General features: G+C 49.5%; 1 protein-coding gene across 3 annotated transcripts in view; it reads left to right on the top strand.

The window, feature by feature from the left end:
- GPSM1 (G protein signaling modulator 1) overlaps window positions 1-26,166 on the top strand; it is an 83,047-nt gene that overhangs the window by 40,454 nt on the left and 16,427 nt on the right. For 2 of the 3 annotated variants that reach the window (XM_056351090.1, XM_056351091.1), the window contains exons 10-11: window positions 10,738-10,808; window positions 14,176-14,355. In XM_056351090.1, the coding sequence (XP_056207065.1) occupies window positions 10,738-10,808; window positions 14,176-14,355 (251 nt within the window). The remainder of the gene's footprint in view (window positions 1-10,737; window positions 10,809-14,175; window positions 14,356-26,166) is intronic. The other variant, XM_056351092.1, reaches the window with a different exon arrangement.

The following is a 26,166-nucleotide window of genomic DNA, read 5'->3' as shown; positions in this document are numbered from 1 at the left end:
ATCACTTGGTTTGGGCTGAGGTTTCTGCATCTGCCAAGCCAGGAGCCAGCTGTGCCCAGCACTCTGCAGGTAACTGAGCTGGGAGCACTGAGCTGAGCCCTTCCTGGACCCAGCCTGGTGGCAGCGCCTGCCTGGGCTGTCCCTGGGTGGGTAACTCGGGTCTCCAGTGTGTACGAAACAGTGCTGCCTTGCACATTTCCCCTTTTCAGTTCCTCTTGGCCAGCTCTCCCCACTGGAGCCTGGCACTGGCCAGGGCAGCTTACCAGCTGGGAGGGGAGCACAGAGAAGGGGCTCGTCCACCACCAAAGGGGTGGGGGTGCTGGATGGAGGGCAGAGATCAGCTCGGGCCAGCCTCAGTGCTTCTCCAAAGTGAAAACTGACTCTGGGCTGCTTTTCCACTCTTAGCAGTGCATCAGCCTCAGTCATCATTTCTGATGGAAGCAGTAGTGATGGGAGACACTGAGCAACACTTCTCCTGGCAGCTGGGTGTAGGTGGGGCGGAATGCAGGTGTTCCAGAAGGCATTGGCATGTTAGAAGCTTTCAGAGCACTGTCAGCTGGTTCCTGGCAAGGTTTCTGTGCTGTTTGCAGTACATAGACACTGCTGTCCAGCTGCGCTCGACAGGCTCTAAGGGCAGGAAAGGACTCAGCTGTGAGCCTGACTTCCCCTGCTCTCTGCACATCTTCTGCTGAAAAAAGGGTAGGCACAGGGCTGCTCCACTTGTTTGGTGTTCAGGAGCCTCTGCGCTGGGTATGCACATCCCTGTGTGAGAGGCAGCCATGCTTCAGGTTGTCTCCTCAAATGGTGAAGTGGGCAGCTGAGCCTGGGTGGGCATGAAATCCCAGTCCTTCCCGATTAGTGATCGTCAGCAGTGATTCAAAGCTCTTTGTGGCTTTGAATGTGGATCTTTGCGTCCTCAATGCAGTTTTGAGCTTGCATTCTTCACAGGAATCTTTGAACCCTTGGATCAATTAGACAGGAGTAGAAGAAATCTGCTTTTATGTTTCCCAGTCTGTTTGTTTTTGTTTGTTTGCTTGCTTTAAATATCTTTGAAGTATCTAAGAAGTGTTTAGGGCTGCTGAAATATGCTAGCTTGACCAGCCCTCTATTGACGCAAAGCAGAGAGGCGGCAGAGCTGCTAACCCATGCCAGACCATGCCTTAGGCTGGGATGCTACCCAGGGATAGGGATGTTCCTTCTCTGTGGCTTGCCCAGCCCTCTTGCAAAAGGCTCTGCTGGGTGACAGCAGAGAGATGTGACCCTCTGAGACCAGGGGGACAGCCCTGCTCGCTGAGCTGTGATTTCACTGTCCAGGTAGCATTTGCCTTCCTTGGCACTTGAGTACAAGAGTCACACCACTAACAGCTTCAGCATGGGACCTGCCCTGTCCTTGCTGGTCAGACTGAGTAAGCATAGCAAGTAAAATGGCTTTATATTAAGTATCCTCAGCTATATTTGATTTTCCCCGAGAGCTGATGGGCTGCAGCTCAGCCTTTTTATCATTCTGAAAATGAAAGCCTGAGGCCGTGCTGGTTAATTGTACCTGCTTATGCAGGGTTTTGATGGATGAGGTCGTTGAATGAAGCGGAGTAGCTTTTGGCCAGGTGGAAGGCAAAATGCAAGGTGGTCTGGTTGCTTTATTGTGCTCTAACAGATGCTCAGTGGAGTGCTAGTGCAAATGATCCCATGTGCCTCCCAGTAAGGCACCTGCAGGAAGGTGTCCAAAGAGACCTGCATCTGTGGTGGTCCTTACTGTGATGCTTAAGGGAGCAGGGTGGGAAGGACAGGAGTGCTGCTTGGGTGAAGATTAAGGATTTCTAAGGGATGCCTCTTCATTATCTTTGTAATGAGTTTCTTCCAAATCTGAGTAACCTCTGCTGTTATAGCTGTTAAATCATTCCAGCAGCGCTGATGGGGGGGGATGAACCTCTGAGTCATTTGGATTTAAAACGAGTAATTTAGCACTCGGTTCAGACTGCCCCAGTATTGGCTTTATGAAGTTTTAAAATATTCTTCTCAAAGCGTTAAGAAGTATTAAATCTTCTTCTATCATCTTGCCCTATCCATGAGCCTCCTTCCCAGCATCGATGTAAAGTACATCAAAACTTCTCAGCTCACAGCAGAGGAAATGCTCCAGGACTGGAGGAGAAGATAATTAGCTAATGAAACTCAGGTGCTTGTTTTATCTTGATGCCAGGGAAGACTGCAAGTGCTAGAACTGAGGATGAATGAGAGGCCAGTTCCTGAAGCCTGGGGCAGAGAAAGTACAACGTGGCTTTTGGCAAAGCTGTCCATTAAACCAAGGGGCTCTTGTGGGGAGAGCTAACTTTTTGGAAATTGCCGGTTCCTTGCACAAGCTCCTGCTCTGAGCTGGGAAGCCTGAAGTTCCCTTTGGCTGCTGTTCCAGGCTCCTGCAGCCATCCCAGCTCTGGTGTGTGCTGTCTGCTTCCCAAACGCGCTTTACACAGACAGTTTCCTTTGGTAGCCAACAAGTAGGGAACGCTGATCTTCTGTCTAACGGTACAGTATTACTGTGAGGAACAAGATGCCTCTGCTGATTGTATTTTCTTGCAGCACAGAGCAAGAAAGGGACCTAAGCTCACCCAGCTAGAATTAATTTTTATCTCTGAAACTTCTTACACAGATGACCATGGTCTGCTTTGGCGCTTGACTGAGCAAGGCAAGGCCAGACCCTCAGCATGAGTCACCGTTATCTCTTGACTGACCTCAGGAACCGTACTCCTTCACTCAGCAGCAAGGCTGGCCCCTAGCCTGGCAGGGACGAGTGCTCAGACAACAGACCTTTGCTTAGCAGAGACCTGGCAGCTCCTAGAGACGGAGCTCATGAATTCAGAGTCCAGTGTGGCCAGCCATGTTCCAGTAGCTGGGAAGTGTCTGGCTGCTGCAAGCTGCTGACTGATTCACAACAGCATCCAGGAGGAGGGATCAAGAACATTGACCCTCTTTAGAGGATTTTACTGGGAGTGTTTGATCACTGCAAAGCTCTGACATGTGGTGCTCTCTCTTTTGCCCTCCCTGAGTCAGTCTGTAGGACTCTGCTGCCGTAGCTGGGCTTGTCTAGCTGCTGGAGGTGTTGCCTGTGTTAATTACTGTGTGTCACTTTCTAGTTCAAACTCAGTTTCTTTTTGATCTCCGCTTGTTCAACATAAGCTGATAAAGGAAGATGGGAGGTCATGAGACTCTGCTATATACTGGCAGAGAAGATCTTGCTCTTAGGAGAAACCCAGGTGTTCCTGCCAAGCCTTTCATGCTGTTCTTGAATTAGCCCTGAGGTTACATGCCTCCTCCCAGCCTGCTCCACCCAGTTCAGTTTATTGCCCAGAAAATCCTCCTGTCCCCACAACTGTTAATCTAGTAAGCAGACCATTGCCTGGGGGAGGTTATGGTTACGGTAGGCTGCCTCTAATACATCTCCAAGCTTCCCACAAGCTCCAAGGCTTGTATTTAGTATCTGTTAGGTATTGCATGATTGGGTACTCTGCATTTTCTAGATGCTGCAAATACACCAAAATACTTCGTTCTTTGACCTGGATTGCGAACACTTTATTTGCAAATAAGCATTATTCCAGCCTTGCTCAATTAGAGAAAAGCTAATGCCCATTGCATGTGTATGGGAATACTGAAATCAAAGATGCGCCCAACCTCATGGCAATTAATAGTAGTTGTAAGGCTACAAGATGTAAAATCAACTTGTACTCAAAGATTGCAGCTTTCCTGAGCTATGTGGTTTTGCTGCCTTGTCCCATCTCTATCTTCAAGGAGGACTTTTGCTTAAAGGCTTACCTCTTCCATGTGAATGTGAAGGCTGTTCTGGTGTGGGGTCTGGAGTGTCTATTATTCTCCCCGCCTGAGAAGCCTGTGCTAGCTGCTCACCCTGGATGCAGCCAGACGTCCTGAGGCTCTTGGGTGCCATATAGATGTGCAGTGCTGCTGTTACTTTCAGCCAGTTGTTCAGCTGTCAGACTGGATTCTGGAGGATGTAAAACTCTGGTGACATGTACACAAAGCATCTTCTGCCAAATCAGGCAGACGAGCATCTTGATTCCAAAGTAATTTCTCTTTATTAACTGCATATTGTATATACTTCTCTTTTTTAAAGGAAGAGTTTTGCCACGGAGAAAAAACCTGCAAAATTGTTATTCCAGAGAAGGTTTTTGTAGCGCTCAGGATCTGTCTGGAAGGCTGATATTTGCTCAGCTGTGTGCTCTCTGTGTGCCAATGAATACAGCACATCAGAGCAAACATGCTGGAGCCTGATCTTCCCAGCAGAAGAGGCATTGCTCCTGTCCTTTTGGCTCCCAGTTCTGATAATGGAGACCTGAGGATGGAGGGCCTTGCATGGGACCAAAATGTTCCTGAGCGAGTCTGATGTGACACCACATTGAAAAACAACCTCCTGACAGCTTTCCCCAGCCCTTAGTTATGGATTGACTTGATTATTTTCGTGTGTACTATCCTTTCTGTTACCAGCCATGCCCACTTTTGGCTTTTGTCTAGACCCTGCAGCCAGAAAACCCCTCAAATAACTGATAGGCAGAAAAATGTTGTTTTGCCCATTTAGCCCTATCCTCAGACACAGAAGGGTTCAGAGCTGTCAGGATTCCCCGAGTCCTTTCCTGTCTAAAGGATTTGGGGGGTAAGCAGATGGTCCTTTCCATGGACTGACACACAACAGCTTGGTGCCAGAATTTTATGGCACAGCCATAAATAACTGGTACTATTTGCTTGCTTTATTTAGAGAAAAGTATTGTTCTATGCTGGTAACAACTGGGAAAACAAATGCCAGCATTTATCATGCAAGTGCTGGCAATAATAGAGGTCAAGTGGATTTATAGTGCCAGAACCCATTATGTGTTTGAAGACTAATTAAAGCTTTAAATGTTATGCTTCCCTGTCCCCTGTGTTGTCCCCCCACTGCTTTTCTCGCTGATCCGCTTGATTTTCCACACTCCACCCCACCCCTTTTCCTCTTTAGAGAGCTTGCTGTAATAACGAAGCACTAGCTTGACAGAGCTTTCCTGATTAGATGTCAGTAGCCTATGATTTGAGATGCTCTGTGAGCATGTGGATTGCTGGACTGTATCTCCATTGTCACTTCTGAGCTTGGAAGGGTTTACCAGACCAGTTTTCTACCCCAAACAACTGGCTGGCTGGTCTAATTTAATCATATTGAACAATATTTAGAGTTGTCTGCCAAAATAAAGGTTATGAAATGCTTTGGTCTGCACAAATGTGAGGAGACGTTGTCCTGGGCTGGAAGACCTCACCCAAAAGACAAGTCAGTATCTCAGTTAATAGAGGTACAGAGAGAAATGACCTTTTCATGAGAATACGGCAAGTGGTTATGCCAAGATTTGTCGTGTTCTTTGGGGTGCAAAGCTTGTGCTCTGTGGGGTAGCTGCTGCCACCGAGCTGTATGCACTGCTCAGCCAGGGGCACTGAAGGCAGGGGGGATGATGCTGGCCATACAACCTTTCCCTCTTGGTCTTCTGTGGAGTCCACTGTCAGGTTTAATTCTGTTTCCTCTGGTACAGCCACCCCAGAGGGATACAGTGTGTTCCCGGCCTGCAAATAGAACTGTCGCTCGATCTGCATCACGGGGGGGGTGAGGGGTTTGCTTCCTCTCAAAGCGGGATGGAGTAGGCAGCTCTCCAAGCTGCTGGAGATGGGGGAGAGCCTAGGAGTTATCAAAGCACATGTCAACTTGATGAGAGCTCCTGGCAGGACTCCCTGCGTTGCTGCTACACATGTTCTGCTCAATCTTGTCAACTCTGAAATCTCAGGAGCACCAGTTGGATATGGAGACTGTCCATAGAGGAACAGAACTCTGCCCAGGTTTGCCCTACTGCAAATTTACATGGGATGATCCCATCACCATCCTATGATAAAACACTTCCTTGTGTTTTCTGTAGCAGCATCTCACTGTAGCAAGGTACTGCTAGAGAATTTTTGCTGCGTGAGCATTTCTCCTCAAAACTGCACCCTGAAAGCTGGGGACTTGCCTGTTGGAGTACCTGCCTGTGGCAAGGAAGAATGTCCTTCCCTCTGGAGACCATACTGGTCCTGCCTTTCCAGGCGTCATGAAGCTGGTGACAGGGGCATAGCCTCTCCATCAGACGTGCAGTGCCCAATGTAGATCTACAATGATCAGCTTAAAAAGCCCAAGAAAAGTAGGGAGCGTGCACTACCACACTTCTGGCTGTGAGGTTTCTAGATAAATGTTCCTGTATCCATGTTGTTGCAGGTGGCACAAGGATGTGCAGAGGGACCCACCCCCATTTCTGCAGGGTAGGTGTGTGAGGCAGAAAAAAGATGGGTCTGAGTGGGTATCTGGCATGGATACGTTGGGTTGGTGAACCAAAGGCAGAAGAATAGGGAGCCCTTGTGAGATGTGGGGTGTGTGAGGGAGCTGGGGGAAGCGAGGATGTCTCGTATGCATGCAGGCAAGCACAGAGGCATCACCCTCTGCTCTGTTGCAGTGAACTGCCCCCTCCTCAGAGTCCATTGCTGCCTTCCAGGGAAGGAGGGAGGTGACTGCTTCATCGAGTTTTGAAATACAAGAATGTGAAAACCGTTAAACTCACCTCAGGAACAAAATTGCAGAAGCAAAAAGTAAAAACAATCCCCTTGCTTCATGGTGGTGTTGAGATCACGGGCTGGGGTGAGGGGCAGGGAGAGATTTTGAAAAAAAATATTTTAAAAAGAAACAACCACCCTGGGCCTGAGCAGTGAAAAGAACAGCATCCGAGGAGCTCCAGGAAAACAAGGCATGAATGCAGCCAGTCAGTACCGTTGCTCAGCTGATGTTCACAAGAAGGTTTCAACTTGCTCTATTAGAGATCTCAGTAAACCTTAAAGACAGAGAGAGCATTTAGAAATGCCCCTGAGGTTTTCCGTTACTCTGCAGTAAGCTTGGTAAACATGCCAATAAATACTGGAGAGAGAGGAAAAAACCTTCCAGAGGAACAGACTCAGGTTTTCAGCTGCTCAATCTTTTGCATCCACGGCTGCTGCTGACTTTGTTGATCGGCACTGGAGAGACAGGCAGAGTTGAACTTTTGCTGAGTGTTAGGCAGTGTTGCAGGTATTTCTGGGAGAAATAACTTGAAGGAGGCTGAAAGTTACTTCTGGAGCCATCTGAGGGAATGTCCTGGTCAGAGGTGGAAAGTTAATGGGACTCCTCCTGTCCTGGGTTGCTTGTGAGTATGGAAATCTTTCTGCTTTCCTGGAAAATGAGTACACGCAGGCTCCCGCGCCCATCTGCTGTGGAGCAAAGGGGAGACGCTCCCACGCTTGCAGGAAAAAACCTGCCTGTGTCGATCTGGTTTACGACAGCCTTGATTGATAAGTAGCCTCTTAATTTTTCTAGCTGCTTGTTTTAATGGTGCTGTTTGTTCCACCCGCGGGACAGCTCGTGGTGAGTGGGGTGGCAGAACCATGGGCTTTCATGAGGCCAGTGCTTGGCCCCGGCACTGGTTGTGTTTTCTTCTGGAAAAAAAAACAGCTGAGTTGGATGGCTCTGAAGTTGAGTTTGTAACTCCTAACTGCTTCCTCGCTGTAACTCCTAACTGCTTCCTCGCTGTAATTCCTAACTGTTCAACTGAATGCGAAATCCACGTGGTAACAGCTGAACACCAGCATCAAAACAACTGGAAAAGACAAGTTGTTCTGCATGCCCCAATGCTGGGCTAGACTCAGCTGACTACGTATATTAAATTAACAAAGAGGAAGGCAGGTTTTCTCAGATCAGAGATAAATGGTTTCTGGCCAGTGGTTTAATGCTACTGCAAATGTACAAAAGCACCTGAGGATGGAGGTGTATAATTAATGACTCTTTAGACTGTTGGAAATGATCTGTGTTGATCTAATCAGACGCACTTCGCTTCTTTCTTGCTTTCCTGGAAGTGGCCGTTAAAAGCCGCTGTGACGCACGCTCACTTCCAGATGCTGGCCTCGCCTCTTGGGCATTGCTTTGAAACCCAAATATACCATCTCATTAAGTGTTTGTAGGTGGCTTTTATTCCAGACCCGCTTTGCTGCTCCATACATAAGACTGTAGGTTATTCTGAGGGGAGCTGAGAGCCATGAGCAGCTCTAGCAACATCCAGAACGTCCTCCTGCACAACGGGGAGCCACTGGCCACAACCCACCGCTGCCTGTACTTCGCTGAGCTCCTGCCTGACACCGTGGCAGCAGCTAAAAGCCCTTTGCTTGTTTGGCAGCATGGGAGGAGCCCAGGGGTCAGCAGCAGCCACCCTGCTGCTCCACAGCCACCTCATCTGTGCTGGTGCCCACAGGCTGTTGGTGGGAGCGTGGCAGAGCCATGGGAGCTGGGTGGGGGGTGCCTTGTGTCTCCCACTAAGGTGGTGCGGGGACTTTGGCTTTGGTTAAGAGCTTGGGGTCCTGTCAGCGGACAGCTGGTATCGCTGCTACCCTGGGGGAGTGTGAGGTTGGGTGGCATTTAGTGTGTGGGAGTCCTGCATGGGGTGAAGTGGTGGGTTGTGCCTGCCCTCGGGGAGCGGTGCAGCTCTCACTGTTTTATGGTGGGAGAGGGCTCAGGCTTGGTCATTTCTGCTGTCTTCAGGCTGAGTGTCCATCCAGCCTGTGGTAATCCCTGTGTTCAGCTACCAAATAACCGTATCGTTCCGTTGGTATCCAACAGCACGAGCCTTTGTCAGCCTGCTCACAGGAGGTGTTTTAAGATATGTTAGTAAATGTAAGGTGCCTTGGATAATATATCTTAATAAGCATAAGCACAGACTGAAATAAAAATGGTAAAACCAAGAGTTCTGCCTGCTTTGTTGAGGGCAGCAAGGTCCTTTTTTCCTGCCTGCTCCAAAGGGATGGCAACCCCATGTCTGAACAGTTGCCAGTGTCAGCAGCAATTGCTGACGTTCCGGGATCAAATCCTGTTGTTACTGAGCTGCTGCCAAGTGAGTTAACTGCCTTTGCAAGGTGGAAGGGGGTAGAGTTTGGTAGAAATGACAGCTGCTTGTGACATGTTTTCCTTGCTCTCTGCGTATTCGCATCAATATCTGTTCTGCACCTATTCACCAACCCTGATGTCAATCCCTGCTGAACTCAAAGCCTAGTCAGTACTGAAGTCACCTTAAAATGAAGCTGGTGCTAATGTGCTTTTGGGAGTAGAGAGGCAGAAACGTGCAGAAATACTTGGCTGATTTGAGGCTTTATGGCCGCAAGAAGTAAATCACTTCAGGATAGCGAGGGGCAGTGAAATTACCTTCAGGTCACTTACCACTAATAGGCAGACTTATCACTAGGATCCTTAATGAAGTCCCAGCTGGTCTGAGCTTGTCTTGCATCTCATGAAGCTGAGCGAGGTTGAACTTTTCAAAGCAGCGGTGTCTTTGGAGTTGCTGCAGTTTAGATATAACTATGGTCACACCTGGAGCCCTGGCTGAGCTGGATGTGTGTTAGTGCAGGAATCCCTGCTACCTGCTGGCTTTGTCCGTTTAATCCCCATGTTCTGCTTACAGTTAGTCTTGAATGGGTTTATGAATTTTGTGCCTTCTCTGTCATGAAGTTTCTCTAGTGAGCAGCTCAGTGGCACCCTGGGTTCAAACAGGGTCCACGGGGGCTGCTGTAACGTAAGCAACGGTGCTGTTAGGTGGTGGTGGGAAACTGGGGAATCTTTAGGTTTGGTGGGTTTGCTGTTGCAAGAACCACAGAAAGCTCAGCCGTTTCCGTTCTCAGGGCTCAGCACAGGGATGGGTTGCAATTCACATGCATTCATTCGCCCTCCCCCAGGATTTCCCCTGAAGCTTGGAAGCTGTCATGGGACCTGGAGTCGAGAGCTTTCATTTCTGCCCTGTTTGGTGGTGCTGGTGCGGGATGTCATGTGGTGCTCAGCAAAACTGAATCTTCAGGAAAGGAGGAGCAGGAGGGCAGAAGTTTTCCCAGATGCGTGGGGAAGCCATCCCAGGGCCATTTTGCAAATCCTGGCTATTAGTGAGCGAGGCAATAGCAGCTGGAAGCAGGCTGGAGGGAGAAGTGGAGGTAAAGAGAATTTGGAAAGAGGAGTCGGAGCTGAACTACGTTTCACCCACCGTTATTGCTGAAATAGTACATTGAAATGAATTTTATGAAATCTCATATGAATACCACAAACTCTGCTAAATTTTGATTTCTCAGTCAGGTTCAGGGCGAGGTTTTGCTCCCCTTAAGGCTGGGCCTATGGCAGTTAGAAAACATTTGCTCCTTCACTTTGTTTTTTCGTCCTTGTGACTGTAGAGAAAACTCAAAGCTGCATCCCAGATACATTCTTTAAAATCACGAAGATAAAGTAACAAATTCACAGATGTATTATAACTATATTTTTGTTATGATTTTTCTCAATGTCAGTCCCATGACCTTTGTGGTTTAGTGTGGGGTTTGTAACTCCTGAATTCCAGAGATCCCATTTGAGAATCAGGGTCATAGTGTGACCCGGCTACTGGTTTGATAGCAAAAGCCTCATGCAGCCCTAGCTGTTGCTGACCCTGCTGTGATAGTGTTTTGAAAAAGACCCAAAACAATAGAGGGGAAAAAAACCAGTCCACATTGGAATCTCAAGGACAGCACAGCTGCAACATCCCGTCCTTTTGACTTTGTAGTTAACAGGAGCGGAGGATCTGCCATGGTTTGAATTTTATCTGTGTGACATTAGTGCTGTCAGTGAGTGACATGCTCCTGATGCAAGAGTGCGTTGTTTTGCAGGAGCCAGGCCAAAGAGACTCCAAAGGAACAGCATGGACAGCTTAGACCTCCTGAAGTTCCCTTCTGAAAAGGTAAGCAACCATGTCTGGCCTATCAGTAGGAATCTGTAATGGCTTGTTGACTGGCTTCGTTTGCAGGGAAGTATGCAATTAGCAGATATGTTGGAGTCAATGGGATTAACCAGAGAGGGCTTCTAGAGAGCTTGGAGGAGGGGAACAGCTGGTCTAACTGAAAAGGCACTTAACAACTGAAAGCTGAAAAATCCACTTTATGCTTTTTTTTTTTTTTAAAAAAAAACAACCAAACAACACCAAACCAAAAAACCAAAACCACAAACAGCAAACCTGTATTGAGAGGATAATCGTTAGCATTTTAGCTTCTGTGGTGGCTGGTGGCCAGTCTCAGTGCCTTATTAGCCCAGCAGAGTGTTGTGTTCAGCACAGGTCGGGAAGGGGAGGTCAGAAGCAGGAGATGGTGCGTGGCAGGAGGCAGAGGTTTTGTTCCAAGTGGCTCTAAGGGTTGCCTCTGCTCCACTTCACTGCTGGAAGTGTCAGATCCAAGCAGATCAGTATTTTCTCAATCTCCCCAGGGCAAAGGCTGTTTCTAGTCAGCTGGGAAGGCACTGAGCCTTTCTGCCTACAAGGATCATCTAAGTTTCTCAGAAAATCCTGCACCGGATCGCTGGATGTGCCCAGCAGCAGGCACTGGTGCTGCCATGAGGCTCGGTCATGTCTGTTGGCAGAGGAGGTGGCCAGGCGGGCAGCCGTGCTCTGCCTTTGCCTAAACACCCCAGTAAGCACTGGGGGCTCAGACAAAAGCTCCTCCTTGAATTAACTCTGGGAGTTAAATGCCAAACACACTTACATACTTTTATTAATTCTTTCAACTGCCCGTTGGCCATTTTGGTTCCTGCCTGCTTTAACCAGTGCAACTCCATCTCGGGTGTTGATAGCAGGGACAGCGATGCCCGACGTCAGGGAGACGTTTGATCGTGTATCCTCATTGGATACACAACCCACAGCCCAGAGGGTTGGCAGGGAGAGTTTTGATGTGTGATGTGCTGCTAATGCTGTTTGTTTCCTACTCTTTGCTGTACAAACTGAACCTCGTTCAATAGTTCAGGCAGGGTTGTGGGATTTCACAGGGCGGATGGAGTAAACAGGAGCTGTGGGTAGTTTGTAACTGTGGAGTCAGGCATGAGTAGTCCCATTCTCCCTGCCATGGTCCTGTGGGGTGTGTGTGAGTTCACCTCTCCTTGCAAGGCTGTTTTGGATGTAATTCCCCTTTCTCTTTGCTGCTGCTCCCATGATTACAGTCATGGGAGAGGGTTGTTTGCTTCAAGCTTGCTGTGGTGAGGGTGATAAAATTATAAAAAATACATCACTGGACTGAACTGTGATCTCTCCAGCACCCTTCTGTTATTGTCTCACCCTCTCTGCCCATCATCTCTGCTAGAGATAGCCTTCAAAGTCAGCAGGGACCTCTGTCACTGCACAGGCCAGGAGCTCTTGTCCAATGCCTCTGCATGGAGTCATGCGTCTGGGTAGAGTGTATCTTCCAAGAAGCACCCTCATCGGTTCTGAATGTCCTAGCATACAGCGTGAACAGTGCTTCCCTGATCTTACTGCCCTCTCCAACCTGTGCCTTACTCCTTGTTCTGAGCTTCTCTGGTTTTAGCTCCCAGCCATTGGTTCTTGTTTATTCCTCTCTCTACCAGGCTAAAAATCTCTTCATCACATGCTGTTTTTTAGCCTGAAGGTGCTTGCGTGCTGTAATTGAGTCATCTATTCTTTTTGTCATGAACTAAACAGTTTGAGGGCTCTAACTAAGGCAGTAAGGCATTGTAAGGCAGTTTCTTTCCGGTTCTGAAATCCACTTTTGTGGCTGCTTTTCAAAATGTGGACGCCAGCCTCGCTGCAGTTGGTCCCATCAATAGCATCTAGGGAAATGAATCTCTCTGTACTTGTTCTCACTGTTCCTGTTTGTATTGCAAGGAGTAGAAAAGTCATTTTGGCTACAGCATCCCACTGTGCTGTTGTTGTGCAGTGACTTTGGATCCTGTTCAGTATCCTTGGCTTTTCAGTCTGTGTGCCCTTAAATCCCAGCCTTGGGTCATCTCCTGAGCTGTACTTGAGATTCTTTCACCTGCAAGTAATTGTAATTGCTGTAGTGAGGATACCCTGGGGAGTCCCCTCAGCGCTTTATGTATGATGAAGAGGTGGTTTGCAGCCCCGAAGCGCTGAAGCCCAAAGCTTCAAGCAGGTTTTAGCACTCGGTTCCCACAGGTTACACATAAAGTGCCTGGTGCCTTTAATAAGTGACTTTGGAGCCAAATGCTGAATACTCCTCTGGTACCTCTGTACGAGAGCCTCATCTGTGTGACAGCAGTAATGAGGCTGTTATGATAATACAGGCAGGGCCATTAGCTCAATTCCAGTCTTCTGACAGAGAAGGGATAGAGCTGCGTGCGTCGTAAGAGATGGAGATGACAAGGGGGGAGCCAGGCACGGGGCAGGATAAAAACTTTGAGACATGTAAACTGTCACTTCAGTTTCCCCGTGCTTTACACAGGGGTGATAATCCTGTATTTTATATGTCTGTGGGAGCACGGAACACAAGCATTTAAGAGAGCAAAGGAGAACAGCAGTGAGAGGACAGGGGGCTGCTTGTGATCGTCTGCTGTAGTTAGCCACGTCACCCTGCAGTCCCCATGTGCTCTGCTGGCGTGAGGGTTGGCAGAAGAGCTGAATGGGACCCCAACCATTCATTAGGAAACGGCTGGATAAGGGCCCTTCTTGCTGAAGACAGTGGGAGACACTGTGTCAGGCCATGCAATATTTGTGCTGGGAGCTGGATCCTAGAGGTGGGAAGTGCTGTGGAGCATCTAGCATAGCCATGTCCCCTGGGGCATGGTTGGGTTATCCATGGTGCAGTGTGGGCTGCTGCACAGCTGGCGCTGGGGAGAAGTGAGGAACAGCAAGTGGAGGGACTGGGGCCAAGAGTTTTGTATCCTGGGCAAGATGGAAGAGGTTTTTTATGAGCGTAGTTGCCAGAAATCGCTAGCAGCAGCGACTGCTTCTGGACCTTTCATCCATCATTCCTTATGCCTATAAATAAACCAGCCATGCTTCTACCTGCATCCTTTTTTTTTTTTTTTTTTTTTTTTTTAAGAGGATGCTACTTCTCCCTGTGGAGAAGTTGACTACTGTGTGTTGTTTGGGTGATGCTTCCTCTCCACTCATTAAAATCACACACGGCAGAGATGGCCAACATGTCCTCATTCAGCTCTGCACATGACAAGTGGCAACTCACACAATCTAAACTCCACATTAACTTCTTGCTTCTGTGCGTCTCCTGTTCTGTGGCTACTTGCCAACAGATCTCCATGTAAACCAGAGAGAGGCAATTTGTGCAATGACTGTTTCTTGCTTTCCCAAGGACCAGAATGGGGACAGCCATCACATGGGAGACCTGAAGATCTCAGGAAAAGAGTTCTTGTCATTACCTGCGAGGTCAAAGAAATACCGGGAGCATCAATCCAGTTCAGAGAGAAAGTCTCAGGGGTCAAGTACCTCGCCACTGGATACCAGTGAAGTCCGAGTCCAGGTGTCACAGTCGGTAGGAAGATGATTTTTTTTTTCCTCAAATACTGATCTAGGAGTTTCTTATAGCATGTCTGTTCTTACCTCTTTTCTAACCTGGTATGGGGATGACAGTGTGGTCTTTTGGCTGGAAAACAGAGCCTGCATCTGGCTCTGCTGTTGACTGTTTGGGCAGCTGAAGGCAAATCATTTTGTCTTTTTGAGCCTCAGCATAACTGTGTGTTTAAATGATGAATTGTACCAGCCGCCATCGTGAACTGGTTTTTAAGAGCTTGGTATTTAGTGGTGGTATTTGTAACCTCTTGAGGGATGGGAGTCTGGACCTGAACTTTCCCGAGTTTGGGACTGTCAGAATGTGATGCCTTGAATTCCAGAAGAGCACAGCAATTTGGACTCCTTGCTTTGTGGAGCCTACTTGTTCAGTCTCCTGGGATTCATGAGGAGTGGACTTGTTGTCTTCAAGAAACAGAGCCCCTTTCAGGTTTTTGATGAACAATCAGGAATGCTGGTTGCCTTTGCCAAACCTGGGAACTTAGATATTGTTCACTCTCACCTCCTGGTCACATTGGTGGCCCTCAGAGTGGCAATGTGCAGGGTGGTCTCTTTGAATTCCTCAACCGTTAGGCAGAGATAGAAAATCATGGTCTAAGAGCTTCTCTTTGGAAGCAGCTTAGGTGGAACATATTTCCTAAAGAGCAGAAGCTGGCCAGAGGAGCTGGCCCTGATGTCAGTGCTTTATGGGTTACTGGCATGCAGCCGGTCCTGTGTTAGGGTTGAAGAGCTCTGCCTCAGTCTGTGCTTGGTTCCCCAGTAGGTGGTGGAGATCCATACCCTGGAACAATTGAGCTGTTTGTTAGGCCGTTGTTTTCCGGTTGTGTTGATGTTGATGTTGTGACACATGGCAAATCCAGTGTACTGGGCAGGTTTCCTGCAGCTGTGTTGGTTTTGCTCGCAGCCCTGGAGACAGGGATCACACCCACAAACCATGGCATTTTTCTGGATCATTGTTGGGAGGGGGCTTGGAGATACTTGGACTCAGTATCTTGAGTGAGAAGCCCCAAGTCCTCAGCTTTTTGTTGCCAGGAGATAGGGAGCATAACAGCAAAGATTTAATGGTTGCACGGGTGCTTGAAAGTATTTGGGCTCTTGCTTTATATTGAGACTGTAACATGCTATCACAGTCCTGTGATCATGCAGTGATTCCAGATGGAATAAATCCAAGCCAGGAAAGATAGGCCTATTTTTTCTTGGCATTTAAGGAAAGCAAATTAAAATATTTTCATGCTGGGTAAGAAAGGGTCTGAGCTGCAGAGCTTGGGATGAAGCCTGTCTGTAGAGTGGGGGTGCTTGAGAGTGTTTCTAGCACTGAATCCTTTGTTCCTGGTCTGCGGATCACGGGGAGAACATACCCTGCTGTACCTGTGTGTGTGTGCGTATGTACACATCCCTTTTTGACCACAGGCATTCCTAATTTCCAGTTCCGTGACCACTGGAGACAGGAACTTTGCACCAACTGGGTTTTTTTTAGACTTCTCTGAGCTCATTCTTCACTCCCAACAGTGCTGATGGAAATGGTCTAATAGGAAAAGCATTTCCTACTGCTCACCGGTGCAAACACGATCATTGAGAAGGAAAACAAAGCTCTTCTGAGCCAGAAAGAAGACAGGAGCATGGGGGCATCCAAGGCAATACAAAGGCAGAAAAAAACACGCTTCTGCTAAAAGTAGCCTTGTATTTTTAACTCAGACGTTCAGCCAGAAACCAAACAAAGCCATGCTCCATCAAGAGCAAGGCCAAAAGCATTCCTCGGGAGTGTAGCTGTGAGTACATAGGCTGTGTCTAAGAAAAGGCCCCATGGGACACTGGCCAACCACTGGTGACCTCTTGACAGCACACATGGGGTTTTGGTGAATGTCCGTGAAAGAGCGAGTGAAGACGTGGACATGCATACCCCAGTTGCAGGAGGTGGCTCTCAGACACCTGGTTTTGTTTTGTGCTGTTCCTGACTGATGGAAGTGTGTGAGCAGGCGAGGGACACGCTGCTCCTCCCATCCATCCTTCAGGGGCTGGGTGACCATGCAGCAGGGATGCAAAAGGGTTTGCACTTGCAGAGTGGTGGCTGAGGCTCTACTTGGTTACTGCAGTGGTCTTCTTGTGTCAGCTGTTCTTCCAGGGCCAGTTCCCTGTGTGCCCTGGCTTTGCAGCGTGTGTGTTAGCTCCCCACTTGCTCTGGATTTGCGAGCTGAGCCTCCAGAGTCCGTTCGGAGTTCAGTTCCCAGGCACGTCTGGTGCACGTGGTAGTGGAACAGCATACAGTGAATTCAACAGGACATGCAGGGCAGTGATGTGGGGGGGAAAAAAAAAAATCTTCCTCCTTGCAGACACTGAACATGTCCCATTCTATCCCAAGAGAGAATAGATCAATGCACTCTTCGGTGCTCATGGCTGGAGGAGAAGAGTGACTACCTGTCTTACGTTTTAAAGAATGCCCCTTATTTGTTATCTAATGGACCATAGTCCATATCCCATAAAAATGACAATGACAAGTGTTTTATTGGATTTTTCTTCAGGCCAGTAGCTATACAGAGTTACGTAGCACAATCAGCTTGCAGTCTTGGCAGGCAGGTGCTCTGAATGGCAGAGGGGAGTTTGCTTAGTAAAATGCAGGTGGGATGCCGAAGCCTCCCAGCATCACGCTCGGCAGGGCATCCTGCCATCCTTAAATGCCAGGAAGGCCAGAGCACCCAACTAGGTTTTGCCGCTGCCGATGCACCCACAAAGTGAAGGCAGGTGTACTTTATATCCCCTTTCCAAAATTTTTCTGAAACACCCTCCGAAATCCAGGAGCTCTTCAGAAGCCAGAGCTGGAGAGGCTCAGGAGGCATTTGAAATGGTGCCCTGATCCCTGCAGTGCCTGGCGGTGCCATGTGCATGCCGTTTGTCCAGGCACAGGAATCAATGGTCTGTCACCCCTATTGCAGGCAACAGAGCCCTGCCGGCACATGGCTTACGCCAGCTGGTTGTCATCAGACCATGCCCAGCCACACGAGAGACCCTTCAGAAAGGGTTGTTTTGCCAGGAGAACGGCTCTGCAGCATGTTCTGGTGGACAAGGCTGGGTCACTTCAGGTGAATTTTGTTTTCTGTCGGTGCTCCCAGCTGACAGTTCTGCTAGCCTGACTTTGTAGCATAGGCCAGACCTCAGAACATTTAAAGTCAGTGTCATCTTGCAAGTAGTTGCCAAAAGCAATGCAACCCATTGCCTTGTGTTCTGCTTTTGTCCCTGTCTGTCAGGAGGCTACCGGGGCTGCGTCAGTCTGTGTAGGGGAGCGTGGGTGGGCTTTTCTGAAAAGCTGTAATTTCTATCCATGGGAGCCTTTTTAATCAAATGTAGCAAACCCCACCCAAGACGGAAGAGAAGCTTTCCCTGGTTAGGCTGTTTAGGCAAGAATCCCTCGAGATGCCTCATTTTGTGAATACTCAAAGCAAAAATCCTCTTTAATCCATCAGTCAACAGCAAGTCCTTAAGTAGAGGGGAGTCTAATGGTTGATCTAAGGTGCTTTTATGGGATGCCACAATACCTGCTGTCCCATCAGGAGGCATGAGTTCAGACGGTGCACGTGGTCCTGTGTGCTGCTCTCCCACGGTCATTTTGCAGAGGGAAACCGAGGCTGTGTGCAGGGATGCCCAGGAAAAAAAACTCATCCCGGGACTGCCAAGCCCCAAGCCGAGTGGTGTAATCTCAGGATAAGCCCTACTGTCAACACAGCCACTGACCTCCTTCCAAAGGGGCTGTGCTGCAGTGGGCAGGTCCCAGGGACAGGGTGCAGTGCCTGAATCAGAGCTTGCTGGGTGCTGGGTCCCTGCCCATCTCTCCCTCTGTGCGATGGGGTAATGCTGCTTCCCTGCCTACCCTCGGGAGGTTACAGAGGCGTGATGATGGCTGTAAAGTTGTTTGAGCTTCGGATGGCAGGAGCTTGTGGTGGTGTTACTAACTTTGGTGATGATGATGCTAATTACTGAGCTGCTGGGAAACTCCCCATGGGAGGAGGCGGGAGAGGGGAGGGGAGGCAGGGAAAAGTGAAGGGAGGCAAAGTGAGCTTGGGGATGGAGAAGAGTCTGTCCCTGCTGGCTGCTCTGTCAGGCCGTGGGAGAAGGGCTCAGCCTGTTGGCAAAGCGTGGGGATGCTGGGATGGATAGGAGAAGCCATGGCCCAGGCGCTGCATAAGGTAGGAGAGCGTGCCAGGGCTGCGGCAGGTCCCTCCCTGCAGCCAAGACCTTCCTGCCAGTGCTGTGCGAGATGCTGGTGGTACACGCGATGGAGAGCTCGCACAGGAGGGTCACCTTGCTGGCGGGGCGGAGGTGGGCTTCCTTACCCCTCCCGTGGCCCTGTGGAATGGGGGAATTTGCCGGCCATGGCTGGTGGTCACTGGGAGGAGAGGGACTGGCACTGCCAGGCTCTGAGGGATGGGCAAGGACAGGGTCCTCTTCACCTTGGAGGTCGGGTCTGGAGCTCCCATGGGAATACTCAGTGCTGTGAGCGTCTGGTTCTCCACAGGCAGAGCAAAGGCGGGTTTGGCCTGGGAGAAGCTGGTGAGGGTGAGACATACTTGGTCACATTTCCTCTCTGGTGCAGCAGAGCCATCAGCAAAAGTAGCCGCGTTAGAGCTCGGTCCCTGTGCCTGCAGTTGCAGGCAGCCAGATCCAAGCTCCCTGGAACTCGTGCACCGTACACCTGAGTTTCCTCTCTTTTAAAAGTAACATCAAAGCAGAAGGTTTTGTACCACATGAAGCTTGCAGACATCAAAGACTTGCTCATAAATTTAACCCCTCTGCTCCTCTGTGGAGGAGGTCATAACGCTTTGGCTTTTGATTGCCTGGGTAACAGCTGTATTTATAGGGTTAGTAGGATGTGATCTTTCTAAGACTTTGAAAATATCAGAGGTTGTGCGTCCCTCATCCCCCCCTTCTGAGAGAGCAACCACTGTGGAAAAAGGAGAGGGTCCATGGAAGAAAGGGGCTGTGTATTCCTGAAAAGACTGCCTGGGGAGGGGCTGAGGACCTGCCCCAGTTCTGGGCCTTGTGTTGAAGGTCAACACAAGTCTCGGGTCAACGGGACTGTGCACGTGCCAGAGTTCAATAAAGTGATAAAGCACTTTATTGGGTCAAGGTCCGACAGTTGAAGCAAGAACCATGGGAAGGGGTAAGGATCAAACCCAGCCCTCTCACCTCCTTGGGGATCCGTGCTCTAGAAATGGTCCTGTTCTTCTGGACCCTCCTCTTCCCAGGGGAGCGCATCAGCTCGAGGGAGCGCTTCCTCGCCCTTCAGACCCGTCCCCCACCCTGTCCTCAGCAAAGACCGTTTATAGTCAAGAGAAAGAGGAGCCATGTTTGATTACAGTGATGACTTGCAGAGATGAGTTGCTGATGTATTTAGACACTGAACAACTCACAAGCACGCTGCATCGCCAAACATTCCCTAGGACAGATGTTTTTATAAGACCTTTTTTATGATTACAGTGAGAAGCAACCATAAAAGAAGGGAAAATTTTGTAGGGAAAATCTTCCCACCCCAAAAGCAGGTTGCCAGAGCTCTTTTGATAGTTTCCTCATGATTTACTAGGGGATTGTCAGGTTGCAGGAGCTATGTACAGAGCAGATGCTTGTGGTTGAACCTCTGCGGGGCCTGCAAGTACAAGAGTTCAGTTTCTGGTGTCACTGGGCAGGGAACAGAGCTGGAGGGCAGTGTGGCATCCGTGGCAGAGCCAGGCAGGGGGGTGCTGCCTGTCCCTGCTGAATTGCACGTTGTCCAGGCAGTGCTAGGATCAGAGCCCCCGGCCATCCCCTGTGACTGCGCTGTGGAGTGCAGAATTGGCCAGATGGATGCTGAGGTGCAAGGATAAATACAGCCTCAGGGGTTTCCTCCTGGACACTTGCGCTGTGGCCCCAAAGCATCTTTTCCCTGGTTCTCTTATATTATTTGAGAGAAGATTAAACTGATACTTCCTTGCAGTCCCTCAGGCGCTAGAACACGGAGGGGTTGCACCAGGCAGCCTTTGCTGCTCGATGGTGGCTGTCAGTGCATCTTCCCTCTCAATTTTAAGATGAAGGTAGCCTCTTTGTCTCATTGATGTGTAAACTACTGCAATGCAAAGGCAGTGCAAATGCACACCCTCCTTTATCCCACAGCCTTTATGTTTTGCTTAACTGCATGGGTATAATTATGCCATTATTGTTGGTCAGACTTTCTGGTGTAAACGTGCTCTGAGAATCCGAGAGCAAGGGGGATGGAGAGGAAGAGAGAAGACAGAGTCAGGGAGAAGGAAGACAGCTGCTGCTAAATTTAAGACTGTTCCTATGATACCTGGAGGGTGCTGTGCTGGTGTCAGTCCTGTTGGAACTGAGCAGGTAAACACTGAACCACGGCTCGTTCTTGTAATGCTTTATTCTCCTGTTCAGTTTGTGGGACTTTCTGTAGTGCTTTGGGCAGGGGCAGACCTGGGAGAGGGGCTACACTGAGATGCTTCCTAGCTGGAGGCAGGATGCACCAGAAGACTTTCTGGAGGGCTCAAGTCTGACATGTACTGGGAGGCTTGTCCAGGGATTTGGGCTGTTTAGAGAAGCAGCCAGTGATCTGGATGCCTCCGCAGAGTCATCTTAAGTTGTCTGACCTTTCTTTCCATGTGTCTGTACGAGTCTTTCTGTTAAGCTCTAGGGGTCTTCTTTTCTTTAGCTCTTCGTTGACTCAGGTGGGCTGGTTGCGCAGATGCTGCATGAGCCAGGAGAGAGTTAAAAAATGTTCTCCCAAATCTAGAAGTGCAATGGAGACAGCAAAGCCAGGGCCAAGATTCTCATGAGTTTTGCAGTGCAAAGCCGTGACATACACTGCTCCTCACAGGGACTTCGGTGCTAGCATGGGGGGCAGGGAAATAAATGGCTAGATAGAAAAGCTCTGCAAAGCAACTGCACAGAGATGGTGGGGGGAGGCAATAGCGTTTTCTGGCTTGTGCTGCCTCCGCTGCATTCAGTGCCTCAAAGGTAAATTATCAGTTTCTTCCTTAAATATTAACAGCTGCCAGGTAATGAATTCCCCCTCTCTGTTTTATAATGGCACTAAAATTGGGATTTGTCTTGGTTTTCTCTGTAATTATCCAATGAGAGTGTGTGAGTGAGAGGGAGGCATGGCAGAGCTGGGCCTTGCAGGCTCTGCTGCAGGCAAGTGTCGTGCCTGAGGGACCAAACCCAGGCACGACCATTTCCCATGGGCAGCTCCAGCGTGCGGGGCTGGGGCTGCACAAGCAGCCACGTGAGGCTTATGGGTTTATGATCCTTCATTAAGTTATTTTTCTCTCATGCAGAGGGGTGGGTTTGGAAGGTAGGCTAGCATAGACAGTTGGAGTAAAAGCCAGAATTTCCTGCCAGGCTCCTCTGCATCCCACGGAGGTGAAGGTGGTCCTGATGATGTGTGCTTGGGAAGGGTGAGTGAGGAGGGAGCAGCATCCCTGGCAGGGAGAGGTGAGGCAGGAGTTGTCCTGGTCCTCCAGAGCCCTGGGGCCAAATGCTGTGCTTGCTTCTCTCTGGGCACCCCCCTCCTCACTGTGGATGGCACCTGCGTTTCAGACAACTCTGTGACGTGAGGTTTGGTTTTGTGAGAGACCAGATGTCTTCAAAGAGCTGTGCACAGCTCCCTGCGCTGCGCTGCTGAGTAACAGTCCGTGTTGTGCCAGTCCAGGGCTTTGCCTTTGCATCCTCTGCCTTGCTAACCTGGGTGGCCAGAGGAAGCTTCCTTTAAATTGCCCCTGCAGAGTCCAAAATGGGAGTCCAGAGACTCCGTGTTCTGTGCCTTGGGTGCAATGTAGACTGCTGCCTGGCTTGGTTGGAGAAGCAGTGATCATCTCTTTTACCCACAGCTTTTGCTTATGTGAAGGTTATGGGCACTGGATGCTTAAACCACCCTTTGCAACCAAGTTCCAGGGGTGTCTGCTCACAGCAATCGGCTTTTCAGTACCCAGGAGACTCAACTGATGCTAGTTTCATTTTTGGGAAGGTGACTGCTCTGCTATGGAGCCCCTGAAGGTGCTGTGAATGGTTTTGTCATTTCTTCATTTAAGCCAAAAAAAAGCCAGACAGTAACCTCCAGGTCACCTGCAAATATTTGACACTTTTGGGTGCTGAAGCAGCACCTTACAAGGTGCACTGTGCAGCACAGGACAAGTGTTAACTAATCTCTCCTCTTTGTCCTGCAGACAATATAGAGGACTAAAGCAGAGAAGAAAAAGAGAACCTGTCACCCGTAAGAGGCAGGTAACTCCCACACGCTCTGTGTGGCAGGGCAGATTGTATCTGTACCAGCTGCAGGGTGATCAGTATCCTTTATCCAGGGCAGCGATGGCTTGCGGACTGCTTTCTGAGGGCTGGTCCTAGAGCTGCCCTTGCAGCATCCTGCCCGCATTTTGCTCTGAACACAAGCAAGGCAGAGGTATTGCTGCCTCTGTGCCTGTGTGTCAGCCCCTACGCCTTGTCCTAGATGAGAGGCTTCAGTACTTAAGGTCCAAGAGATAAGGCTGAATTCCTTATCTTCCTGTCTACAGGATATTCTTGTTGCTTGGACACTCTCTTTCTGCTTTTTCCCACTACACCTGTCCCTTTCCCTTGTTCTTCCTTGTTCTTGTTTGTTTGTTTTGAATCAAAGCTGCGCTGTGCAGAGGAGATAGGAGGCAGGATTTAACACAAGCCTGTACTTGTGCATCAACCACATACAGAAAAAAGGACGTTCAGGGTGCCCCGTGTACAGGATGGCTGCCAAGCCCTCGGCTTTGCAGGAGTTACACCAGGGATCCACAGGGACTGGGTGCTGCTCAGACCCCTTGGGCTGAGGATCAGGGGAATGTATGAAAGCACATCTGAGACCCCGTATTCCATTCATAACTGACTAAGTGTGGAGGCCAGGTTTAGAGCTAGAAACCTGTAAAAGCAAGCCTCTTACCAGAGGAAACTGCTCTGGGAAGGAGGTGAAAACTGAAGTGGTGTCCAGGGTCCCCCAGCAGACCTCAGCTGGAGATTACGACAGGTCTGCAGAGCAGCTAGTCCAGTGGTCCAGGCTGGGGCTGACCAGCCAAGCTACTCAAATACATTCTTCTTCCTTTGACTCATTGTAACTGAATTTTCAGTTATTGGCACTTTGAAGCCATAATTGAGGTCTGCTTTCCTCCTTGCACAGCCTCTCCTCCTGGCAAATTGTCAGCCATCAAGTGGTATGAGACAGTAAAAGAGATGTTACAATCACCATTTCCTAGAAACTGTCACTTTAAAGAGAACAATACTAAAAAGAGGGATGAATCAAAGCCAGACCCAGAGCAATAAAACTAAATGTTTGTCTTTTCTCAAAATCTGGAACTCTTCATTCATTTCTAGGGTCTCTGCTGTGCCTGGGGCACGCTGTACACCCACAGTTCCGGCCTCTCTCATTTAATAAACTGCACATGCCAGAAGAGCTTAAAAAAGAAAATCATAGTCTAGGTTCTCTTTGGATGTAAATCAGCATAACTCTGCTTAAATCACTGGAGCTATGCTGACACCAGATGACACGGGGGCCTCTGGTGACCGGGGATTTTGTTTGCTTTTCTTGCAGGACTCTCTCTTGCTCAGCCAAGCGCGAGTGCGAGAGCATGGCTGTGCCTGTGTTTCACCAGGGTGCCAGCAGCCACCTGTGTCCATGCCAGCACCGGGGGCTGAGCTCCCAGCCCTGGCTGGTGGGGTCTGGCATGTCAGGGAGCACCTGAGGATCCAGCCGGTCTGTGTGTGTGGACTGAGGCTGGGGAGGGAGCGTGGTCTGGCTGTGCTTGCTGGAGCCGTGCTGTCTGCTTTTCTCTTGCTTGCTGGGTCTATACAGACAATAGCTTCTGTACCAGTAACTTGTGTTTCTCTTTCTAGGAACTCTATTTAAAAACCAGGGAAATGCACCCTGCTAATACGGGGTTTGGGTTTCATCTGACAGACCTGCAGCGGTGCGGGAGCCTGTATAATCAGAGCAGTTTTGTCTGTACCTTATCTTTGATAGCAGCTGTTACCAGCTGCTGGGCAGGGCTATGGCGCTGGAGGCTCTCCCAGAAGATGCAAACACGCACGACCTTGGGGCAAGTTTGGCTTTTGTCTGTTACTGCCCAGCTTTGGGGAGGCTGGATCACAGCCTGTGAGCAGCTTGTCCTGTGTGGTCACTTGGTCACCCCGCTGCCTTGGTTCATCACCAGGGCAGCTCTGACCCCAGCGTTCGTTTGCAGTCAGGCAGGAGATTTCAGTGACCTCGGTGAGGGACAGTAACCTCCTTTGGCAGTAGGTTGGTCTCTAACCCACTGCTTACGGGGAAGATGCGGTCCCATCCAGTACCAGCCATCTTTTTTTTGGATTTAGGATAGTCTTGGGGTGAGTGAGGGTTTCAGGCTTTCTCTGGGCTGTCCTTGCTTCTGTGTTTGGACTCAGTGCAGGAAACTGAGGTCCCTGCGAGCTGGCTGGGCATCCTCTGTGGTTGCAGGAGTAAAGAGAAGGATGTGAATCCATAAATCAAAGGAAACGAGGAAGGTTCAAGTGCTGTTTCTTGGAACTGACGATAAAAAAAACAGTTGGGGCAGCAGGAAAGCTCCCTCTGCCCCTGTATGAGTGTGACTGTGAACGCAGCTGTTGAGGGGGGATGTCAGGGTTAGAGGTGCAGGCATGTCCCAGCTGGGCAGGAGAAGGTCTCCCTGCTTTTGGCAGTCGTTGCTGGCTGCCCGCTGGGCTGGGCACAACCTGCATCCAGGGTTGATGTGGCAACCACAGGCTGCTGCTCACACCACCTTCAGCCTGCACCCGTGTTTCCCATTAGCAGTGCTATTTTTGAGCCTCCCAAGGCAATTAACACCAATTAATCTAAAAAAGACTAAATAATGGGTTTTTAGAGCCCCCGGCTCTTTCCCGTTCTCCATACGGCCCCAGAAGACTCCAGCCTGAACCTGGCAGAGGGCTGAACCCAGGTAAGCGCTTCATGTGCAGGGACTGCTGGGGAAGCTGCTTGAGGAGGTGTGCAATCAGAAAAGGGCCCGGAACAATCCCATGGATCCACTTTTCTATCCTGGATCATGGTACCTGAGCCACGGAGAGAGTTGCAGTTCCCTGCAGTGCTCATTGTGCTGGAGGAGAGGGGGAACCAGAGAGGTACGGTCCTCCTTTGAGAGCCAGCAAACAGTGAGACCACTGAATATGCTTGGGTGCAGGAGGTGCCGCTCCCCTGGGGTGTGCAAAAAAGTCCCTGGAGGATTTTTTGCCTGTATCTAAAGCCGTTTGCATCCTAGTATTCTCTGGGCCCTGTCACGTAGAGCAAATCAGCCTCCCTGTCTTTGCCTTTCCCAAATGGGGCATAGTTTCATCTTGCCCTTTACAACAGCATGTACCAGAGTAAGAGCTGCTTTTTGCTGATAGGAAAAGCTGTTTCTGTGTTCACATGTGATTTATGTCTTACCTGTTTAAGCTCTCCTGAGAAGGGCTGTGTCTGACCATCGCTGAAATGGCAAACCCACAGGTACCGGCCCCAGAGTCCTCCCCACCCCCAGCACAGCCAGGATTTCGTGTTTTGCAGGGTGCCTTGCATAACAAGGCCTTGATCTTGAGTGCAGCCTTCAGGCATTACTGGAATATGAGTAAATAGTAATTAAGATTTGGGCGTTTGCAGTGAAGGGTGTTTATAGGAAGGTTAGGTGTGCGTTATGGGTCCTAATGTAGACAGGTGTACGCAGATCCACCGACTAACTTCACCAGTTCGTTTCCACCCCTGGTAAAGGTGCTGCATCTGTTC

Source organism: Falco biarmicus, chromosome 9 (assembly GCF_023638135.1).
Source record: "Falco biarmicus isolate bFalBia1 chromosome 9, bFalBia1.pri, whole genome shotgun sequence".
In the NCBI taxonomy this organism is placed as follows: domain Eukaryota; kingdom Metazoa; phylum Chordata; class Aves; order Falconiformes; family Falconidae; genus Falco; species Falco biarmicus.
Note: the sequence above shows the minus strand (reverse complement) of the source record. Positions and strands in the feature narration are given on the sequence as shown.